General features: G+C 33.9%; 1 protein-coding gene across 9 annotated transcripts in view; it reads left to right on the top strand.

Annotated features, from left to right (window-relative positions):
- Positions 1–1,538: 1,538 nt before the first annotated feature.
- ADGRB3 (adhesion G protein-coupled receptor B3) overlaps positions 1,539–25,153 on the top strand; it is a 919,013-nt gene continuing 895,398 nt past the window's right edge. For 5 of the 9 annotated variants that reach the window (XM_074310587.1, XM_074310588.1, XM_074310584.1 and 2 more), the window contains exons 1-3: positions 1,540–2,303; positions 3,823–4,019; positions 4,892–5,876. In XM_074310587.1, the coding sequence (XP_074166688.1) occupies positions 5,120–5,876 (757 nt within the window). In that variant the 5' untranslated portion in view covers positions 1,540–2,303; positions 3,823–4,019; positions 4,892–5,119. Of the gene's footprint in view, positions 2,304–3,822; positions 4,020–4,891; positions 5,877–25,153 lie in introns of all 9 variants that reach the window. The other 4 variants (XM_074310585.1, XM_074310580.1, XM_074310582.1 and 1 more) reach the window with 4 other exon arrangements.

Here is a 25,153-nt window from a genome sequence, read left to right as displayed (position 1 = left end):
CAGGAAAGAGGAAATGAATGAAAAATGTTTTATTCAACTTCACCTGAAGCTAAAACGGAGCTTTTGTCTACTGATGATTTCATCACTTTTTAGAAAAAATTTCCACTTTAAGAATTCTCCTCCCAATTCCATCTCTAAGATATTATAGCGTTTGTTTTGGAAACAAAGTGAATTTACAGGCAGAAAAACAATCAGGAGGCTTAATAGCTATTTGGAGTTATTCAATCAAATATTTCAGCAAGCAGTCTGAATTAAAGGTTAAAAAAAAAAAACAAACAACAATAACAACAAAAAAAAAAAAAAAAAAAAAAAAAAAAACAGCGGAAATTCCTCCTCCCCCTTCCCGTATAATCTACATTTGAAGCATTTACCATACTCTCCGATTTCTCCCATTTCCTTCACTACCCCAGACCGGTTACCAGGGTAACTTGAAAAAGAATAAGAAATATTAAAAAAAAAAAAAAAAAAAAAAAAAAAAAAGTTCTGAGCTCAAAGCCATAATCCCATTGCCATGCAGCGAGCAATGTAAGATGTCCAAGGAGCCCAAGCCAAAATCAGGAGGGGAGGGGGGGAAAAAAAAAAAAAAAGAAAAAACGTTATCTTAGCTAGAACAAATAAGATGTTAATTTCAGTCTCACTGAGAAAATTGCTATTGTTCCGGCCAGGGACAGGCAGCAGTTTGAAAGCTAAAATGCTTTACTTTCTTCAGATTACTGTATCAATTAATCCGTATTGCAGGACTCAATTGACAGCTTTTGGGGCTGCGACAGGTTTTTGCTACGAGAAGGGAGAAGATGAAGTACTCCACTTCTCACCCCTTCCACTTTTTCTCCTCCCACTAACCGCATCTCCCCACTCCCCCTCTCCCGACCCCTTCTTTTAATCCCAATCTCCGAGTTTCTCTTACAGTCGGTCGCTACCTGTCCCTCTCCGTGGGAACTGAGGCTGGAAAAACCTCCCAGGCGCAGAAACTAACGTTCGCAGGACGGACGTGCTCAGTTTTGAGTAGCCGTGACGTGTAGGCCTGGTTGGAGCACACTGGAGTCCCTCTGGCTGCCTCCCTCTTTTGCCTTTCCCGCCTCTCCATTCTCTGGCGCCCCCACTTCGCGCCCCATTCCCTCCTCCCCATTCTCTCTCTGTCTCTGTCTCTGTCTCTCTGTCTCTGTCTGTCTCTGTCTGTCTCTGTCTGTCTCTCTGTCTCTGTCTCTGTCTCTGTCTCTGTCTCTCTCTCTCTCTCTCTCTCTCTCTCTCTCTCTCTCTCTCTCTCTCTCTCTCTCTCTCTCTCTCTCTCTCATACAGACACACACACACACATACTCTCATACACACAGACGTCAGAAGCACAGAGGCTAAACAGCACCAACAGCACTATAGAACAAGAGTGCAGAGCCTGTGGAAGCGCACAGCGAGCTCGTGAAAAGCAGCCAAGCGCACCCATGTTAGAGAGTAAAGCGCAGCGCACTCGGACGAGCGCGCGCACTCGGAGACACTGGAGGAAAGAGAGCGCTCACGTGCGCGCGCGCGAGCACACACACTCATACACACACAAGAGAGGGAGAGGAGAGCTCCAGCGCGCGCGCACACACAGACAGAGCTTTACTATCTCTCTCCCTCTCCCTCTCTCCACTCCCTCCTCACTCGGCATTCAAACAGCTTTCCGACATCATCAGCCAAGGATTTTTTTTCCTAGTCGCTGTCCGTCCATCAGTACCTGAGGGGGGGAGGAGGAAGAGGAGGAGGGAGAAAAGAGGAACAAGAATAAGCCTGTTAATCTTATACCAATAAAACCCCACCAACCCTACAAACCTGCCTAAGCAGCAGCTCCAGCGCTTTGAGCTCTCTCCTCGGCGTTTCCTTGGCATCTTGGCTACTCGTGTTGTTGGGTTAGATTTGGTCAAACAAATCGTCGCTCTTAAGCCAGTTCCATTTTTTTCCCCTTGCAGTCTCTCGACTTGGGCTTTCCCACCCCCTCCGTTCTCCGTTTGGGAGGTTGGATTGAGTTGGATACGGCGCCAAGCTCTGGGTTCGCTGGGGGTGTCCTCTTTTTCCCCCTCCCTTTCTTTTCTTTCTTTCTTTTTCTTTTTTTTTTCTTTTTTGCCCCTTTCCTTCTTGTGAATGTGCTTTTCTTTCCTTCTTTTCTTCCTTCCTTTCTTTTTTTTAAAATCTTGGTTTTGGAACCTGAGTCGGGGAAAATGGGCTACGGTGATTCGGCCAGAAGGGGAGTCTCACCATCACTGTTGTTGGGACGTGTGCCTGTGCTAGGCTCTTAGAGAAATAGCCTCCCTCAGCTTTCGGAGTGGAAGGTAAGAGGGTCTTGGGGTATTCATTCTCCATGCCCATTACCAGGGATTATTGCTATAGACTTTGAAGCCTGGAATATGGGGAGGGAACGAAAGGACAGGCTTTCACTATTGGGTTGAGAGCTGGGAGTGAGGGGGAACCAGACAAAAACAGCCCCTCTCACCTAATCATCCTCCCCCTCCCCTCCCCCCATCTCTGCATTTACTCAGACGCCGCAGTTGAAAAGTTAGAGAAGTGTGTTTTGCGAGAGATCTGCTTCATTGATAGTCATTTCCAGAAAAAATAGAGAAATCTGACGTTTATGTGTGATTGGGGTAATTTTATGAAGGGGGTATTTTAGGTTAAGGAAGTTAAGATAAGGGAAGTCAGTGGGTCTTATAGTGGGGAAAAATGAGTGGAGTGATGGCGCCGTCTATGTTCAACAAAACTACAGTGTCACCTAGAAAATCAGTTTTACATAGCTCTACTAAATGCCCGTTTGCTTTTCCGCAGATCACTAACTAAATAAATAAATGACCTAATCCTAAAATTCCCTGATCAGTTATCCCCCTCTTTCCTTGGTTATTTCTTAAAGAGGTGAAGCAGGTGTTTTAATTGACCCTGCAGTCCTTCTTAGAGGCCATCTCAGTTAATTTTTTTTACTGGCATTAAGAACAAAATGAGATTTTGTGTCCTGAGTTTTTTTAAAAATCAAGAACAGTCTTTTCAGGGAGCTTGCCCTAGCAAACGCTGAAGTGAAATCAGGGCTGTTGTGCCAGGTTTTCTAATTCAAGATGAGCAAAGCACTGCAGACATGGACTCCGGCACATTTTGTGGAAGGGAAAAGTCCGGAGGTTTCATTTGAAAGAAAAAGAAGACCCTTTTTTGAGTTGCAGATTATAAAATGAATCCTTTATCATGGTTGGAATTCCTAATTTAGATACTTATTGTCACATTGGCTTTCAACGCCTACACTCTATCCTGTAGAATACTGCGCAGACCTGCATTGCCTGCAAAATGCTATATGGAGAGAAGGATATTATTCTCAGATTTTCCATTAACTTTCTTTCTTTTTGAAAAAATATTTACATGTCCTGTAACTAAACTTCATCAAGAAAAAATAATTTATTATTCAGTAGTCTATATGCTTGGGAGGAAACAGAGGAGCAGTGTTTTTGATAGCTCCAGCAGCTCTTATGTTATTTTAAACTGCAGCTATAAAGAGATTTAGAGTTGGTGCTGTATTACCCATGTCAAGACTAAGAGTTTAAATTATAATCTGGAAAGCTTAGAGATCTCTCCAGGGACTTCAATCTGTCGATGTGTTCCTGTGTATGTGTATGTGTGTGTGTGCGTGTGTGTGCGTTGGTGTGTGTTATGCAATGGGAAGGAAGAAGCTTTTATATATATATATATATATATATATATATATATATATATATATATATACATATATATGTATCTTGGGTTGGGAGAGAAGAACCTAGGTAAAGCCAAGATTCAAAACTCTAACTGCCTCTGTCTGTCTGTCTCTGTTTACAGAACAGCGGAAGAGGCTGCAGTCTAAAGACTTTTAAAATTAACTTGGCATCACTTTTCTCAGCCCAGACACTAACTGGAAAACGAAGTGTCAGTCATTTTTTAAAGAAAAAAACAAAACAAAACAAAAAAAACTCAAAAACTTCTTAAAGGTTAAAGCTGAAAACATTCAAGTTATTTTTGGATAACAACATACAGAGGTAAATATAACCAAGGTTATTATATCATGAAAAGTCAAGGTAAAGCAACAAAAACAAAACAAAAGGGGTTTGGGGCCATTACTAGGAAGGAATCTATTCTATAGCTGCAATGTGCTAAGATAGAAAATCTAACTTGTTTTTCATCTGTCATGTGCAAATCTTCAAGTTATAGTTGATAAGTCTAGATAAAAGTACTAATTTTAAAAAGCAATTAAAAGAATGAATCCAGTTCAATTACTGTGGTTCTTGGATTTTTCATTGACATCGCCTTTGGATACAGATACTAATAGAGTGATCCACTTTATGTATCCCAAGAGGGCATGTCACATTGAAATGAATGTCTTTAAATCCTGATTTTCAGTGTCATGTCAAATAAGTTCCCTCTATGTTTCTACCTATATATGCCCTTTTCCAGAAAATATTTACAAATTTTAAGAATACATTTTTGATAATTATGTTGTCTCACAGGAATTTGTCATTATAGAGACCTTTGTATATCAGGTGGTCCTGCAAAAGCATGTAGACATATGGGAGATGATGTTCCATCTGCAACAAATAATAATTTGTGCATTTTTAAATTGTGACTGTAATTTATCACAATTACTTACTACATTTAATAGCAATGAGATAATTTAATGACAGCTGTTCCTACATTTTCAGATTAGATTATGTGAGATATTTTTATGCATAGTTTAGGGAGAAAAAAATCAAAACAAAACATGTAAATTGATTTTTGAAATGTGACACTTCGTTTAATCTATAGGTTTCTTTTCTATTTGTAGTTTTATAATTCACTGACAGGGATAGCTACTAGATGAGTGAGGATATTCCTATTAATGATCTATTAAATCTTATTTTTAATTTGAATTTAGGGAATTGGACCATTGTGAATAGCCACGTGGTGGCGCTGTTCACACAGCATCGAACAATTTCCTTGCGTTATAAAATAAAAATTACCTGCCCTTCTTTTTGTAAAGGGTTTTAACCGAAATCTTGAAAACAGCTGGCCACAATATTGGAAGGAGTTTCTTTTTCAATGCATGCAGAATTACCTTTGCATTGTAATTTCCTCCACATTTTTACAGGCCAAATGACATAGGATGAAGGCTGTTCGTAATCTGCTGATTTATATATTTTCCACCTATTTCCTGGTTATGTTTGGATTTAATGCTGCCCAAGACTTCTGGTGTTCCACATTGGTGAAGGGAGTCATTTATGGATCGTATTCTGTAAGTGAAATGTTTCCAAAAAACTTTACAAACTGCACTTGGACGCTGGAAAATCCAGATCCAACCAAATATAGTATTTACCTGAAATTTTCCAAAAAGGACTTCAGCTGCTCTAACTTTTCTCTCTTGGCTTATCAGTTTGATCATTTTTCTCATGAAAAAATAAAGGATCTTTTAAAAAATAACCATTCTATAATGCAACTCTGCGATTCCAAGAATGCTTTTGTATTTCTACAATATGATAAAAATTTTATTCAAATACGTCGAGTATATCCAATTGAATTTCCAGGATTACAGAAAAAAGGAAATGAAGATGAAAAATCTTTTTTTGAGTTTTTGGTTTTGAACAAGGTGAGCCCAAGCCAATTTGGTTGCCATGTATTATGCACTTGGCTGGAAAGCTGCTTAAAATCCGAAAATGGGAGAACGGAGTCTTGTGGGATCATGTACACAAAATGCACCTGTCCTCAGCATTTGGGGGAATGGGGAATAGACGACCAGTCCCTGATGTTATTAAATAATGTGGTGCTTCCCCTCAATGAGCAGACAGAAGGTTGTCTAACCCAGGAGCTGCAAACTACTCAGGTCTGCAATCTTACCAGGGAAGCCAAGCGTCCACCGAAAGAAGGTAAGTGTAGAGAAAACTGGGTTTGAGGGTTCAGGTGGGTAGAGAGAGAAGAGAGATTTTAGAAGAACTTAAAAAGGATTTTCATGTCATTTTTTATGATTTTTAGGTCATCTTATTTTCTCTAGTATTTCAGTTGTATTTGGGTTCATCTGAACTCAAGAAGGTCTATACTGATTTTATATCTAGGAATCATGGAGATGAGAGGAATAAGTTTAATTAGAATGAAACATACCTCCAGAGACCTTTGAAGGTACTTGGGGACTGAAATGAAGTGACAGGTGCCCTAAGCTTGACAAGTTCATTCAGATGTAATCTGTTGGTGCCTGTGCATATAGAGGAGAATAGATACTACCTTCTTCTTGAGTTTGCAGCTCAGCCAAGAGATAGTCACAGGTTGGAAGCCAAATCATAATTTTGGCCTGGGACCTGAGGAAGTATGTAGAAAGTGGAAGCAAGTAATGAAGATGTAGAATCCCTTGGAATATATCCACAGGGAAAAAAAATCCTATAATCCTATTCTTTTTAACCCTTCTGGTTCTCTTTCTCTCCAGTCTCCCCCAAAGAACAGAGAAAGAAAATAGTTACAAAAATAAGACAGAATGACTAAAAATATATAAATTCAATTGTCAATTTCTTAACAATCTTGCAAAACAAGGCAGAAGAAGCAATGGCATAGATCTATGATTTAATTTGAGTTGCATTGCACCATAAATCCCCCATTGCACTCTGGTCCTTAAGGAGAGGCCCATGTGGACTGGAAGCACCAGCTCACCGTGTCGCAATGGCTGTGAAGTCACGTGCTGTTGGGAGCAGAGGCAGGATGGGTGGAAGGGGCTCAATTAAAGCACACATGCAAATTAATTGCCCTACCTCCCCCACTGGACTTTTAGTTAGTAGGGTTATTGTTGCTGGATGAGAACTAGCAGACTCTTATTTGATCTACTGCAAAGGATTCTGCCCTCTCTTCTGATCCCCTGTTGATCAATATAAAGGGAGAGGGAGAGTGTCAGATGGGCTGTTTGGAAAGGCAGAGTATAACGGAAATGCGGAGGGAGGAGATGAAGTGCAGAAGTGATTTACAGCATTTGTCCAAAATTCTACCAAGGGCGCTACATAGAGATTTTGAAGCTGTGGATTATGTTTAACAAGTGATTTGGGGGGTTGGGGGAAGAGGGGAGCACAAAGACAGAAGAAAAGAAAATAGATTTCCCAACTGGGAAGTTACTGGATGCATTTCATCTCTGTGAGGAGTGATGTTATATATTTGTGCCTGCTCCCCCACGCTGCAATGGGAGAGAGTGTGTTGATTTTTTATTCAGGAAATGTTTTCTGATTGCCACAAAGATCCTTGTCTGTGGAAAGGGACAGCCAAGCTCCAGTCCCTCTTTCCTCCCCTCCCCCCAAACAGAAGTTGTCTTTGTGGCCAATATAAAATTGACACGTTGTTAAGAGAATTTCCTTTAAGGCCAGCCAAGGCTTTGTGAGTGGAAAGGCTGAACTTGCTTCAAGCTATTCCTCTGCTAGAGGCACTTTGGGGGATGGGAATCGCTGAAGGGAGATGGAGCTGGTGAAGTAGATGTGCTTGGTAGCCATCCAGACTAATGGACAGTGTGGGGTGTGTGTGTATGGTGGGTGGGGGAGGACTTTCTAAGAGTTCTACAGGTCGTTGTTTCTCTAATAACTGTGAATGAAGAAAACAAAGTGATTTTAAATTACAGGAGTTCTTTTCTCTGGTAAAATTCCCAGAGAAGTACTTGCAACTGCAGGGATGGTATTTAACACCATTTAAAACTAATTAGTGTCCTTTAGAATAAGAAGCTCACACACACACACACACACACACACACACACACAATGCCTTGGTAGAATTTCTCTTCATAACACAATTAACCACTAGAAAGAAAAAAGTGTGAGAGTTCCTAAATAAAAAACAGAACTGCATATTATCAATAGTTCCAAATTGTCATGCTTTAATCCACTCTTAAAGATAATGAAAAGTGGAAAGTTTACTTTCTTTATCCCTTGCAAAACAAAAGAAGTTGCTCCATGTACAATAACATGATAATTTGCTGGTCATGTTTAAGAGGCATGAAGCAGGGCAGTTCTAGAATTAGAGGAATACTGGTTTGACTCAACTTTTATAATAAATGAATAATTCAGTTAGTCTGCAGTTAGTCTATGGCTATAAGACTGACAATTTCTATTCTTTGTGCATAATGAGCTGGAAAAAAATAGAGAGAGAATGTTTCCATGAAAACAGCAGTGATGATGTTTCGACAAGTAACATGATAACAGAACTGAATAATTGAACTTAATCGTTTTGGGACAAAAACTTATTTTGGATGAGTGAACAACTACAGTATCTAGTCTCTGAATTTAGGTCTTAAATCTTCTTTTACCTTTTTAGATTATCTTAATCAGAGTACAATTTGCAAACATTCACAACATATTAAAGAGCTATTGTTTTTAAGTGATTTGTTAAATGTTATGTGCTGTAATTTTTCACCAGTCTGAGAAGCGATTTTATTAATTGGTACAGATGAGAAAGCTAAGTAGAGACAAAGTCAGACTGACTTAAAAAGGGTTAAATTATGGTCAAAAACGTATTTCTAACAGTAAACAACTAGTAAAGAGAGGAATGATTTAATTCCCTTTCAACCAAAGGTCAATCCATATTTTATTTTTGTTTTCTATCATCATTTATGACTTCATTTTCTACCTAATTTTACCAAATTATCTTCATAAAATTATAATGTAATGTGTATATATATCTATATATATGCATATAGATATATAGATATACATATATATGTGTACTTTAAATTGAGACTTCAAGCCATCAATTTTTTTGTATGTATTTTCTTTTTCAAAATTAAAAGTTAAGATAATTAATAATACATCAATTAAATAATCAGTTCTATATAGCTTTGTACTGTTAGTGAGTGCTGATAGTCTTTGTATTCAGTTGAATGACTTTTTCACATGGAGCTTACAACTGTACAATGACTTAGGGACATCTATGTTATCTTGGCAAGGGTCACTAGTGACATATTACCTAGGTAGATCTGTTTTAATGAAACATTTACATTTAGAAGATGTAATCTATTTTTAAGAATATTATGCAAATTCAAAACCAAACCAACAATGGAATATTATGAATTTTGTTTTTTGGATACCAAAGTCTCTTTTTAATTAGATACCAAATATTCTTTTGAGGGAAAGTGATATCTATTCTGAGACAAGATTTTTACTAGAATTATTTTTAATAAATGTTGACCTAATAACAGTTTGCATGTCTGATAATTAATAAAATGAAAACTCATTATTTGATATAATGAACCTGAGAATTACAAAAACTTGCTTGTCACTCATGAATTATTGAGAATCATTCTACAAAAGAATTGTTAAAGAGCTCATATATTTGTATAGTTTTCAAATTGCCTTTAACAAATAATTCTGCCTGGCTTGTATATTTGGGAAACCAGGTTTTGTTTTGTTTTTTTCTTTACATGATTTAATTAAAGCTGTATGAATCAATGATACAATGTATTTTCTTCTCCTTAGGTTTCTACTCCAGTATGTTGCTCAGGTTTTTCTTATGCTGAAATTTATAGAATGAGGAGGTTGGTTAAAAGGATACACAAATGAAATTAGTTAACTTAATATTCAAAATTGACAAGTGGAATGATAGACTAGAAGTGATACAGAAGGACTTCCTCCATTTTTAATACTTATGCCTTTATTACAGAGTACATTTTCTTTTTAGAAGATGAATAAGACCAGTATAATAAAGCTGTCATGTGACATTTTATTATTATTACTCCAGAATTCTAATTTTTCAAAGAACCAAGTAAATTAGGTTATATAGGGAGAATGGAGGTCAAAATTACTTAATAAGAGCAGTAGATTTCTAGTCAGAGAATTTTGTTTGGAATATAGGCTGTGCTACCTGCATGTGACCTTGGACAAATAACTTAATTCCTTTGAATCTCAATTTCCTCATTTTCATTTGTAAAATGAGGGAGTTTAGATAGATGATCTCTAATTTCCTTTATTCTTCTAAATTTTAGAATTTTATGACTACTTATATCACTATTTGCTTTTTAAAGAATTCCTTGCAAAAATGGAAATTAAAATAGTTGTCTTTTTGTATCCCATTCAGTTTCGGGTAACTGGACACATTTACTTCTCTTGCCATCGCTGAGATTCATGTGTATGGGTATATGTGTGTGTGTGTATTTGCACACATATATTCATATATATAAACACATACAATGCATATATGTATACCTATATACCCCCATACATGTGTGTGTATATATGTATGTATATATACTTAAAATGCTTAACAAATTATATTAAGATATAAGTAAGAGGTGCAGCTAGGTCACACAATGGATAAAGCACCAGCCCTGAAGTCAGGAGAATCTGAGTTCAAATCTGGTCACTTCCTGTGTGACCCTGGGCAAGCCACTTAACCCCAATTGCCTCAGCAAAAATAAATAAATAATAAGTAAGTAAATAAGTAAATGAGGCAGATATGTATATTGTTTACACTATATGTTACCTTACCATAGACATAGATAAATACATATATACACATAATGTCAATATCTGTCAGGCTGTTATGCTACAGTTTCTTTAACTTGTTCTGCCTCAGTTCTTTTAATTGTTCTGCCTCACAACTCCTGGTTGCAACTTCCCCTTCCTGACTGTTAGGACTGATATAAATTAGGGCTGGCTACTCTTGCATTCCAAGAATTCCAAATTGCAAATGTTTAATCTCAGATCTGGGGGATAGCTCCTCCTTCCAGACTTCCTGTCTCTAGATTGACTACCTGCTTCACTCCCAATTTATAGGGATTTATCATCCTTCCTGTTAGAACCAGATTTATGGTCCATTCCTGGAAATTCCCATCCACCAGTGCTCTACCCTTCCCTCCTCCTTTGTTTCCCTGATAGCTGGAGCCTATAAAAATCCTTGGAATTCTTCATTTGATGCTGAATGCTTTGCAATGAAAGTCTAATTCATCTCTGCGGGCAACATTTTACCCTCAGCACAATCTCTCCCATTTTACCCTCAGCACAATCTCTCCCTCTCAAATAAAATATTAAAAACTCTCTAAACTCTATCTTGCCTCAGTTTCTCTGGCATTACAAGGCTTCCTGTCAATTCCTATATTCTTCTTTCTCTTCCTTCCTCCCCTCACACCCCAGTCCAATACAGCCTCCTTTTTGAAACGGAAAAAGGAGTATGACATAAGAGGTCAGAGGTCTTCTATTGACAACTTTTCTACTTTGTAGATTCAGAACATTTATTTCATCTAGTGTTAAAATTTTTTTGGGCGGGGGGGGGGGGCAGGGAGAATATTCCAGACCTGTAATTTATTATTTATGGGAACTCCAACATTCCCACTTTCATACTCCCAGTGTCAGCAATCCAGTCAGTGATTCAAATAGTTGATTTCTCTCTAGCTCAGAGTTTTAGGAAATTGGAAGTAGCTTTGAGAAATTAAATGACTTTCACATTATCATAAAGTCAAATGAAGTCATCAAGCATTTATTAAGTGTCTACTATGTGTCTGGCACTATCCTTAATTTTGGGGTTGCAAAAAAAAAAACAGAGTCCCTGCCTTTAATGAGGTTCCAACTGAATTGAAGAGGCAACATGCAAACAACATGTATGATCAACGTATATACGGGATAAATTGATAATAATCACAGAGGAATGGCACTAGCATTGAGTAGAACTGGAGAAACTTTCTTGCATAAAGTGGAATTTCAGTTAAGATTTGGAAAAAATCAAACAAACAAGAACAAAACCAAACAAAAACCAAACCAAACCAAAACAAATAACAAAAAACAAAACAAAACAAGCAAAAAAACAAAAACAAAAACCAAAAAAAAAAAAAAAAAAACAAGAGAAGCCAGGAGGCAGAGCAGAATCTGGAAAGAATTCTAAGAATGGGTGACTGCTAAGTGAACAAAGTTAATATATATCAGAGGCAGGTCTTAGGCCCAATTTCATTTTACTCAGAGGATGGTTCATTATCTTGTATAAAATAATTCATCTCATCTAATTGCTATTTAAGAATATTGTTTATATAAAATACTTAATGTGATAAGAAATGGCAAAAGGGAAACTACTGAGAAATATTTCTTAATTTTATATAAACCATTCATCTCTATTTTTTCTAATGATGTCATCGTTTTTGAAAGTCATGCCATTCAAGTCACTTAACCCCAGTCTCAGAAAAAAAAAAAAAAAAGTCATGCCATTTAGACATCTGTGGTATAATCATTTACAAATCAAAAGGAATATTGACCTAAGATGCCTCTGAGCCTAATGCTTATTTTGAGCTTCCATTTCATGACAATCCCAGGTAGAGACAGGGAAGTGATTTCAGATGATTGTTATAAAATGGAAGAACTTTGAATACTACCTTGATAACATCTCCTGAGGAACAGTCAGCCTGGATAATCCTCATTAGATTTGAACATGTCAGTCTATGAAGTAAAACAGGCACACATATAAAATGCATAATATATAAACACAAACACCAACACATAGAAAGAAGAAATATTATTTACTTGTTAGTCCCTTGAAAGTATCCTTGTATCTTTAGCATGTAGCACTAAACCATACCCTTATGCTTATTGAATTGAATTGAGTATAACAAATTTGAGTCTTAAAAAAAAGAATAAGGAAAAAATTAATCAAATCATATTTCACAGCTTTAAGACAGCATATAACAGGTACATAGAATTTTATAGGGAAAACAGGAAAAGAATATATGTGCGGTGATTCTATTATGTACTGTTAGGATCAAAGGATCATGGGATTTAGAAGTGTAGGTATCTTAAACATGACCTATGAATTTACAGTAATGACAGGAGAAGAAGAAAGGAAGGGAGAAAAGATAATCTTTTTCTCCTTTTTGCTACTTAAAATGTTACCATATATTTCAGATCTTGGAGGGCAATGAAAAATCCAAACATTATTATGTGGTGATAGATTATTTTATAGATACTAAAATTAAGGATAAAAAGAATAAAATGGTGGTTCCAGTTTAACTGTGTTTATGTCAGGAAGGCCTTTAATAATAACTAAAGTTAATGTATTTTTGATCAGTTTTCCTATAAAAGTAATCCCAGGATTTAAAATTTAGCATACCATTTGTAATTCAATTTGAAACATATAGCTGTTTGTTATAACTGCATGTGAAAACAATTTCATTGTTAATCAATGTTTTTGGAGATAGCAATTTCAATACAAATAATTTGAGCTTCAGGGAACTACATGTAATCCTTTTAAAGATGAGGTTGTAAATATTTACCAGAATAAATGTTCCAAAGTTGACAAAACTTGTATATACATAAAAGTGTATACACATAACAGTGTAGGTATAAAAATAAGTAGTTCAGGAAGAAAATAGATGGGAATTTCAGGACATACTAATTTCTCCTTGTCTTATGTATACTATGTCCACTGGTAACTATTTTTCTATTGAGTAAAGCTTTGTATTTTTAATTTCATACTAGCACAGGAAAATTATATGGTCATTTCAACATGACTCAGTTTTATTTTATTTTTTTTTTAATTAAGGTCAATTTTATGATAATTCATTCTATAAGATTTGTTCATTATTGGAAGAATCTAAATTAAAAATTCATACTTTTGAAATCTTAAATATAGATGACTTTTTTGTTTTTAAATATATTATTTAATAATTAATATACTTATTTAATTAAATTATTTAAACACATACATATGCATACGTATGCATAATATAAATGTGGGCCATTTAGGATATAACACTATTTATACTTAGATCAGTGATTCTTAAGCTTTTGTGTGTGTGTGTGTGTGTGTGTGTGTCATGGATCATTCTTCAGAATAATGTTTTTGAATACATACAATACACAGGACTAAAATAAAACAGATTATATTGAAATAAAATTATAATTATTTTTAAAAGTTTGTTTTTCCCAAGTTCAGAAGCCATGAGAATTAGATATGTATATATGTATTTTCATATGTAAATGTATATATATATATAATGTCTGAAAAATTATAAATCAAGTTCAAATGGGCTTGAGATATGTTTGAAAAATTGGTAATAAAAATTAAGAGTTCATAGTTTAGAAACTAGTAATTTTATTAAAAGACAAAGTAAATTTCCTTCCATCATTCTGAAATGTTCTTTTCAGATATCATGCTAATATATAATGAACCAAAATAAGGAAATATCAAATAAATCATCAATTCCAGCAGTGTTAAAAATACTTCAGTAGTAGCCATGAAAATTAACACTTGACCTTGTATCTGAGCAATGAACATAATGAACAATTTTTTAAAAGTTTGGCAAATTGAATCTTGAATTCAATAAACATTTATTCAGTACCTACTGAGTCTAAGACACAATGTTAGAAGGGATAAAAGGGGACAAGGGAAGACCTCCAGAATACATTCCATTGAGGGGGATATGGAATTTACATATATAAGTATAAGGGGAAATGGATAAAAGGGGGTCCAAACTAAATGTTTCAGAAATATTTGAGCAAAGAGAAAATATTAAGACTTTGTAGTATGAGGAAAGTAGCCCTAGAGGAGGTGATGTTTGTTGAGCCTTGAAGATATAATAAGGATTCTGAGAGGTGTAAATGAAGAACCATATGAGAGGATTGGGAGATGATCTGTGGTACTGCACAGTCAAGAAAGCATATTTGAAATTCTTGGAAGAGTTGGTGGTCCCATCTGGCTGGAACATAAAGCATGGGAAGTGATGTAATACATGGTTAAGGTTGGATAGCTAAGTTAAAGCAGATTGTAAATTTTCATGCTGTATTGTGAAGCTAACATTTTATCTTGTACAACTATACTGTCTCAATCTTAGAAAAGATATTCTTAAATACATTAATACCTGACATATAAGGATGAGCTTTTGCATAGTAATAGAAAGAGGACATTGATTTGGAAAGGACAAAGTGAATTTAATAAAGCATGCAACTAATATTCATTTATTTATCAAATGAGATTTTTGCAGGCTTAGTGATTTAAAAATGTTTGCAAAGCTTCTTTAACATTGTTATATATGTTTCCTACTATGGAATATTTCCAAATTAATTTTTTTGTAATTTAAAATATTTGTGAGACCTTACTAGATTATATATAGTACATATAATGTGAGGAGAAACTAGATGGAAAGTATTTAGAGAATAGGGTGTCTAGACATAACGATATGTAATATGAGCTCAAATTCAGCTTCAAATACTTACTAGCTGTTTGACCCTGGGAAAGTCTTCCATTTGCCTTAGTTTACTCACCTGGAAAACTATAATAATAATAGCACCTAGCTCCCAGATTTATTATAAGGATAAAATAAAGTAATAATTATAAAGCACTTAGTACAGTGTCTGGAGCATAGTAAGCACTATATAATTGCTAGCCATTATTATAATTGTTATTGAGTATGCAAAGCCACAATCTCTAATCTAAAGGAGAATTCCAACAGTAAGAGAAATAAAACAAATATTCAGATAAATATATAACAAATTATAACATAGTTATGAAGGAAAGGTCTCAAGTGGCTTAAAAAATTCAAGGAAAGAGAAGGATTTATAAGTAGAAAATCAGGAAAATCTTCATGGAGGAGGGTAGGTATAACCAGAGTAGGGCCTAGAAGAAATTGGAAGATTTCATCAACCAGGAATATGAAACCATTTCACATTTGTTTCAGGAATAAAAATAAAGAAGCAGAAAATGATAAGTTGAAATTAGGGAGCAAAAAGAATCAAGAACTATATGTTACAATAATCCTAGAATCACAGTTTTGACATAATATGGAAAACTGTAAATGCCCTACTAAGGAATTATTATTTTATGTGGAAAAACAGTGGGAGCCAATAACGGAATGATGTCAGACTTCTGCTTTAGAAAGATTATTTGGACAATGGTCTAAAAATTGAAAAATAGAAAAGAAATGTTAATGTCTTTCTTTGGAGATCACCTCCAATTTGTCTTATATATTTCTTATTTGTACCTAATTGCTTGCATATTGTCTCCTTCACTAGAATGTAATCTCTTGAGACTAACAACTGCTTATGCAGTTTTCTGGAGGGGGTATACCTAGTGATTAGCACAGTGTCTGGCACATAGTGGGTACTTAATAAAGGCTTGTTAACTGACTAAAAAAAATGGAAATAGGGAAATCAGCTAGAAACTATTGTAGTGGTATATACAAAGAGGTAAATAAGAATCTGATCTAGGATGGGAGCAATGAAAATAGAAGAGTCATCAGTTATGATATTTTGTGAATATACAATCTTGTTCTCTATGTTAAGAATAGAGCTGGAAAGAGAAAGACACAACAAACCAATAGAAATAGTGTAAGAGACACTATGTAAAATACAAAAAGTGTGAGAATGACAGAAAAAACATTGGAATATGAAATTCACGAGATATTTCTTTAATTGAATGAATAAAAATATTAAAGACAGAACATAAAGAAATATGCAATTGATACAAATAGTACATTGTGAAAATCAAGACCTAAAAAATGGTGTTTGTGAATATTCTTCTGTTCATTTCCTAAACATGTTGAGGCAAGTAAATATTGTGCAAAGAGAGATAAAATATGAAAATCTGGATTTAAATCCTGATTCTAGTACTTAATAATTATGTAATTTTGGGTGAGCTATTTAAATTTTCTAAACCTAGCTTTCTCATTTGTAAAATAGAGATAATTTAAATTGCCTACATAGGATAGATAGAACTTTATAAACCCTTAAAGATTATATAAAACCACAGATTTAGAGCTTGATGAATTTAGAGGTCATTTTGTCCAGTTTTCTCATTTTAAAAATCAGGGAATTGAGAATGTTCAAAGAGTCTCTAATCTGGTGTCCAAGGGGATAAGGAACAGATTGAGAATTAAATCCCATGTTTTCTGACTCCATATTCAGTGCTCATTCCACTGAAATAGTCTCAGCATATAAGTTAATATGCTTACTACTTGACAAAATTCAAAATGAACTAATATTTCTATGTATTTTAAACAGGATAGCATTTTATTGGAGCATTTTAAGATGTAAATATTTCTGCTTCCTTTTTTGCTAGTAATAATCATTTATGAAGCAGAACAATTTTAAAAAAAGAATGATTTATATTGTGTTTTCTAATTGTAGTAGAGCACAAATGTGCCCTACTATATAGATAAAATATAAAATATTTTATTAATTGAAATGTCCAATTTCTTCCTATTTCATAAAGACATTTTCAGCATTCTGGGTTAACCTAAATCTTTATTGTCTTTTTAAATTAATTCATGTTTTTCTAATCTCTTTTCATTATAGCTTTCAAAGCTAAGGATTGTAGAAGTTAATTTTTTAAGTGTGCCTTTTATTCTCTTCCTTGTCCTTTTATTTGGTCAAACATATCAAGGAATTTGTGGTATTTGACAAAGTCTTAAGTTTCTGCACATGTGTATTATTTTGTTTGCTAGATAAATACATATTAGTACTGAAAAAAATATGTGTTGATGTAAGAATGACTAATCTATTAAATCAATCAGGATGAAATGTTAAAATCCAAATTTGGCTAACTTGGACGTGATTACCTATAGAGTAGAGACAAATAAGGTTTCTGCCCTTTCTTTAACCTTTATTTCAGGTTTCACAATGAATTTTAAATTTTAAATTTTAATTTGAAAAATAATTTTAACAAAATACTTTCAAGTATAGATTAAGTAAAATAATTATTTCTAATGTGCAATGGAAAGATGACTAGAGAGATGAGGAAAAAGATTTAGGTTTAACCTTGCTTTTGATCATGTAACTGATCTGTAGGGACTGTAGGGAAGTCACGGCATTTTCATTCCTAGATTCCTCATCTAAAAATATGAATGAAAATAACTGTCTTGCTCTTCTTCCAAAGGGAAGAACAAATGGATTATTTAGGTTTCAGATTTTAGCTTAAGAAGGAATCTGAAAGATGACCTAATACAATTTATAATTAAAAACTGAAAACGTAATTCATAATACTAAAAGAACTAATTTTCATGTTGATACATCCATTAGAAAGTTATGCTTGATAGGTAGAAACTGGTCTTTTACAGATTGACAGACAGGACATACTCAAATGATCAGGAAATAGAATAACAAAATTCTTTTAATAAAAATTAGAAGCATTACTCTAAAATGCATTTTTATTTATTTCAAAAGAATCAATTTGGTAATAGGTTGATAGAGTTTGTATTTAAAACTCAGTGGAATTTTGTTTGGTGAATCAAATTAGTTTAATTCTTTTGCCAATTCAACAAATAGAGAAATTATTATTTGTTTTAATTCCTTACTAGCTATTTAAGACTGTCAAATACACTGTCTTTAATAATAAGGATAATGACAATTTGACTCTCTACCCTTTACATACAATAAGGCACTAGTAGCATATATGAGTTGGAGGAGCACATAAAGTTGGAAAATTTCTAAAGAATGGAAAAGATCAAAATCTCTCCCTCCCTCCCTCTCCCTCTCTCTCTCTCCCTCTCCCTCTCTCTCTCTCTCCCTCCCTCCCTCCCTCCCTCTCCCTCCCTCCCCCCCCTCTCTCTCTCTCTGTCAACAAACAACAAAAGTGAATAAGAAAATATCAAGAATAAGTTGCCCAATTTTCATCTTTCTCATCATTATCAAATACTTATGAAAGATTTACAGTATCTATAAATCAGTCTTATCCTAGATATAATATCAGTAGGTACTAGAAAGGTCTGTTTGGATGCTGTTCTATATCAGACATTTTTTCAGGTCACACAGTTGTCTGAGAAATGAATGAAATATAAAACCCCACTGTGTTTGTTGTTTATAAGCAAATATTTGACATTGGAAAATAAAATATCATCTTGAAGGTTTTCACCAAGATATTTTGTCCCTATACATTAAAAACATGTAAATAAAACTTTACAACAAATTTTACTGAAGAGATAACTTCCAAAATAACTTTAAAACTTGATATAAATAGTATTGTTAAATAAATAAGGTATTTGTTAATTTTAAGGAAAATGTCTTGCATAAAAAAAAGGATTCCATAATACTGTGTCAAAAAAAATGTATTCAGTGAAATCTGATGCAACTTAAAGATTAGTCTAACCATTCATCATGGGGTCCTGTGACCTATAGTTAGATGACACACTACTGATTTAATTCATTAATATGAATATCCTAGATAGTGCTAAAAATGAACAACAAAACAGTAGCATTGAGCTGAAATTTGGGATAAATCAAATTTGGTAATTTTTTCAATCCCGCCTATTTAATGCTCTTAAAATTCTAGTTTTTGTTGTTGTTGTTGTTGTTGTTGTTTTTTAACAGTACTCTGCCAATTGTGTTATGTATCTAAATCATGGAATATTATAAAGTACAGAAAATTATGATCACAAATAACTTAAAGGGCAATGGAGACCTGTACTTTGGCTATAAGGGGCTTGTGATATATTAAAATCAATAATTTTAAGAGGTGCATGAAAATTTATGTATCAAGATGAAAAATAACAGATGGACACACCAAGGGATACACTGGCATTGCTGAAACATTAAAAAAACCAGGAAAATAGCTTCTATCAAGTTGGGTAAATTTTTTCTGGAGAATATTTGGGAAATTGTGAACAAGAATCATACAAGATGAATGAGTTTTGATCTTTATAGGAAGAAAGAGTACCATAATGAATGAAATCTATTTCCTTTAGTCTGAGACATTTTTATCTTCATCCAAAGAATTTTCATAAAAAAGCACCAAGGACATTATTGACCTTGAAGGAGAAATAAACAATAAAACAACAATAAACAAAATTTATGTAGTGCTTACTGTGTGTCAGATACTGTGACAAGCATTTTGAAATTATTTATTTTTCATTTGGTTCTCATAGTAGTGAAGTAGGTGCTATTATTACCTCCATTTTACAAATGAAGAAATTGAGCCAGAGATTAAATAACTTGTCTGGAGTTACACAGCTAGCAAGTGTCTGAAATCACATAGGAATATACACAGGTCTTCTTGACTCCTGGCCTGTAGCTCTATCTACTGTGCCATCAAAAGAGCAGGTATCTGAATATTTTTAAATAGTTAATTTTTTATTCATAATGAATCTATATTACATGCTTTCTAGGAAAGCTATTAACACTTTATTTGGGAACTTTTAATTTGACATAACTAAGTCACTTAAAATTTATTAACATTCAGGTTTGCTGTTTAGTGTTTATTAATGCATTATTTATTATTTTAAAATATTTCTATCATGTTTAACATTGTTACACTGATTTTTTTCATTTTTGAATTTATTTTAATTATTATGAAAATAAGCATTCTTATGAGAGTTTTAGATTGAACCTATTTTTTTCCTTTTCATAATAAAAACATGATTCAAGTTTAAATCTTTTAATGGAGTCTTTTGATATAAATCTTTTTCTCCCTTCCTCATTTCATTCTTCTTCTCTTCTTTCCCTATCCTTTTCCTCTTTTTTTCCTCCTTTTCTTCCTCCTTTTCCTTCTCCCCTTTCCCCTCCTTTTTTTTCCTTTCCCCTTTCTATTTTTCCTCTTCCTCTTCCTTTTCTTCCTTCCCTTTCTTCTCTCTCCAAATTTCAAATCTCAGACACATGACTCTGAGTGTGTCACAACTTCTGACAACCTGAGTTTTCTCAACTGTAAAATTTGGGATAAAAGCACTTGCCTTTCAGGGTTTTTTTGAGAATCAAAGATAATAATTGTAACGTGCTTAGCAACTGTAATTGCTGCCTAACACATTGTAGATACAATATAAATGCTTTTTTCCTTCTCCCTTCCCTCTACTTCCCAATTGTTCTTTTCCTCTCCCTAGTTTCCTTTTCCTCATCCTCCTAAAATTATGCAACTGAAAATTAATGTATTTTCTATAGAAGCTTACACTTAATCAAGGTTACACAATATATTTTCAGATTTTTAAAATTTAGATATATATTTAGAGACAGAGTATTATAAACTTTAAAAACTTTTCTATATTATTGTTTGCTGTGTGTTTATGTAAGGAAGAAGAATATTAATAAGAGACTATAAAAGATTCATTGGAGCATAGGAAGGCGTATTTTGTTTTATATTTGACAAGACTTCTGATAACATCAATGTACAATATGAATTGACCCAGTTTTGTTATTGTTGTTTCTCCCCTTTACCCTTCCTACATAGATAATCATAATCAATTAGCATCTTGGTTTGGAAGGTGGGGTAAATTATATTAAAAATTACTCTTCTTCTCATGAGGACCATGAAACCAAAGAAGACTGTTTTCAACTTTCATATTCACATATGAATTTAATGAGTTGGGGGAAAGATTTGTTGTCGTTTGATTCTCTGAGACCCTATTTTGTGGTTTCCTGGGTAAAGGTACTGTGGTGGTTAACATTTCTTCCTTCAGCTAATTTTACAGATGAGGAACTGAGGCAAACTGGGTTAAAAGACTTGTCTGTGTAACCACAGGCAACTATGGTCACATAGTTAGTATCTGAGGTTAGATTTGAACTCCTGAAAATAATTCATACTTATTTCAAGCCTAGTGCCCTATATTGCCACCAAGTTGCCTCTTTCAAGGTATGATAGCTCTTTACTGTCTCTATGACATATAGTTAGAGTAGTTTTGTGTAGGGGAGCCTCCTGTCAATTGCCTTCTTCCCACCACCCCTCCACAAGGCTTCTAATTTGAAAAGGGGACATAATTAAACCTAAAAACTCCACAAATCACCTAAAAACTCCACAAAGCACATGCTTTTTAGGATTCAAAGGGGAAAGAATAAACCCAAAGGAATCACTGAAGTTTAGAAGAAAGTAAATAGTCATTTAATGACTTGGATAGGATATATGCAATTTGAAATGGATGGTCAGTTGGATAGCATGCCCATAGAATATTATGTCCAGTAGAAACTGATAGAAATAGAATGTTAAAAATCAGGAAGTTCCATGTCGTAAGTGAAGAAGATTAAATGTTCTGAACTAAATTATACAGAATTTAGGTCATATCTAAACAAGGATTTCTTGATAAGGAGTTATTAAATGTAAAATGATGAAGTTAAGGTATTTTCACCTCAGCTTCAGATAGAAATAGGTTAGTTTCTTGTCCTGAGGTAGAAAATGTATTTCCCTGTCTGAGTTCTTGTTAATGAGTATAGATAATTTAATAGTGATGAGTTAACTCTGAGGAACTGTACAATTTGGAGGTCCTAAAAGACTATAGGCTAATTAATGAGCAATTATAACCTTGTGTGTGTGTGTGTGTGTGTGTGTGTGTGTATACATCCACATATGTGCATACACATGTGAAAAAACTAAAAAGTAAATATTTTTCAATAGTTTGTTGTAGCTGTAATATAGTATAAGCATGTAGTATACTATAGTGTAACATAGTATAGACAGAATTTTTCTTTAAAAAGTAACTTCTCTTTGGATCTGAGATCCAGAGTTAAAGGTCAACTATGTTACTTATTAACTATGTGACCTTGAACAACTTTCTACATATTTTTTAGGTTTCAATGTCTTCCTCTATTAAATGAGAGAATTATACCGTTGATTACTAAGACTCCATTCAACTATAAAGACTATGAATATACCAGTAATTTCTGAAACTGAAATTTATGATTTAAAGTAAAAATAATTTAAATTTTAAATTTTGTAGAGTTAAAAAAAATCACTGTCTTAAAAAGCAGAGAGTACTCTTTATATTTCCTGAAAGTTTAAATGAATATCTTATTAGGATTACAATTTGTTTTTAATATCTCTGATTATAGGGAGATCTTTTTGTTCATGTGAAACACCTTGTTCATATTAGATCTCAAAGCATTAATCTCGTTTTCTGCTTTTAGAGAGTTTTAAACGGAGCAGTATCTATTTAAATGGGAATTATTGAAAATTAGATTTCCATTTCATTGCCCTAAATATAATATCACAAATACTGTTTCAGGTTTTAATACTAACATATAAGTTTAATATTGGCTAAATTAAAACACATAAGTAGTTATCAAGTTACTTAATTTACAAATTTGTTTTAATGTCAGCAGAGAAAAGAATTCTCAGTTTTGCTTAGCTATATATTTTCCTTCCCCACCCTCTTCTTTCCCATGAAGAATTAAGATATTTTGTTTGCAGTAGCCCTAGCTCCTCCTCTCCCACAGAGAAATAATCAGGGTGATTAAGATAGTTTTTTGATGGATTAAATAGAAGCAAAAGGTAGTTATTTTCAAATGACTCTGTATAATAATGAAGATAAAATGAAACTATTCATTTAAACTTCATTTTCCTAATACCCTGATTTTTTTAGTTAGTGAATTTTTAGTTTAATGGTATTATTTTCTTGATTCCATTAAGCCTCTATGAAACAATTTCTGTTTGCAGAAGCTTTCTACCGTTGGAACTCACTTCTTTAATTTGGCTACAAGGCCTCCCTCCCTTCATTTCCCCTCCTACTTTAAATATTTCAAAATTAGAAGGTAATATTTTATGATTTTCTGTGAGCCATCTTCCAATATCTTTCTTAATAATGCTTGGTTTTGACCAATTATATCTCTGCCAACTCAACCACCTGCTCTTAAGTGCCCAGAGCTATCTAGGAAATCACTTTAAGCCCTTCTACCATTATTATTTGAGGTGAATTTTGTCTCACTCTTGACCCATAGATTTATAGTGCCTGAGTATTAGAAAGGGCATTATGGAATACTTAATTCCCATCTCTTCATTTTACAGAAGAAGAAATTGAGATCCAAGATTTGTCTAAGATATATAAGCCCCGTATAGGGCATTCCCTGGTAAGGAAACTCCCTCCTCCAATGCAGGTTAGATTTTTTTTTTTTTTTTTTTTGCAATTTATGGCCCTTGAGAATAGAGTAGAACCCTGATGAGTTAAGTGACTTATCCAGTTTCACATAGTCAGTACATGTCAGAGTCAGGTCTTGAACCGAAATCTTTTTTGCTTCAATGTTAGCTCTCTGTCCATTGAAACTGGTCACATTTTAATATCACCTCAAAATTATTTAAACTGGGTCTCATCACCATTTTGCGTTCTCACTATATTAATATATCATTGTCAAGAAAATTGAATTCAATTTAATAAACATTTACTAAGTAACTATTATATATTAATATTATGCTAAATACTGGGGATGCAAATAACAAAAAAAAATACTGTCTGCGTTTAAGAAGTTTCCTATCTAATGAGGGAAGATTATAAACAGAAGAAAGCTAAAAAGGTTTGAGGATGAGCTTTGGGTCATTTTGTTTAGTAAAGTTGAAACCTAGGCAAATTGCAAATGAAAAACGAAATTAGTGCAAATTCTGCTTTCTCTAAAGGAAAGCTTTGGGAGAAGCTCAGTGGAACATCCTGAAACCCTCCCTTCAGAGGGGGGAGACAGCTTCTGAGAAACAGGAAATCCAAAGGACAGTTTAGTGACACAATGAATAGCTACACCAGGCTTGTAGTCTGAAAGATAAATTCAAATCCAATCTCAGATACTTAATCCTATTTGCCTCAATTTCCTCCTCAGTAAAAAGAGGTGAAAAAGGAAATGGTAAACCACTCTAGTATCTTTGTCAAGAAAGTTCCAAATGAGGAGGAGGTGAGCTGTATATAATTGAAATGACTGAACAGCAACAACAAAATGAGGATCCACAACTGAATTAGTAGCCTGGTGTTAAGATTTAAAGTGATTAATTTATATGGGATGAGGCACTTGTCTTTGATATTGAAACTAGGCAGAATTGTAGATAGAAAGTAAGATAATTATGAATTTTGATTATTGTAAGATAAAAAATATCTGGGGGAAAAAGTATGTATGGGGCCATTCTCCTTATGGACATATTTTACTATAACTGGTATTAGAAATTAGTGGTTTTTTTTTAAGTATATATACATATGTACACACACACATACACACACACACACACACACACACACATATATATATATATGTATATACCCACACACATATATAAAACATGGAAGGATTGAAGAGGATTTTATTTCTGCTTCCTGTGTAATGCCAGAGAAACTGAGGCAAGATAGAGATTAGAGAGTTTTTAATATTTTATTTGGATTTCTGAGAGAGAGAGATTTTCTGGAACCAAAGTATCCATTTTGGTCCCAGGGCTGATGTCTATAAGCATTTTGCAGCAGCAGCAGCTTCAGCAGCAGCATCGAATATGAGATTCCATGAAATATATGTTTCCATAGGTCACAGTAGACAAAGACAGGGATGGAGTCTGAGCATTG

This window comes from Sminthopsis crassicaudata, chromosome 4, assembly GCF_048593235.1.
Source record: "Sminthopsis crassicaudata isolate SCR6 chromosome 4, ASM4859323v1, whole genome shotgun sequence".
Lineage (NCBI taxonomy): Eukaryota > Metazoa > Chordata > Mammalia > Dasyuromorphia > Dasyuridae > Sminthopsis > Sminthopsis crassicaudata.
The sequence above is the reverse complement of the archived record's forward strand: the minus strand, read 5'-3'. Positions and strand labels throughout refer to the sequence as shown.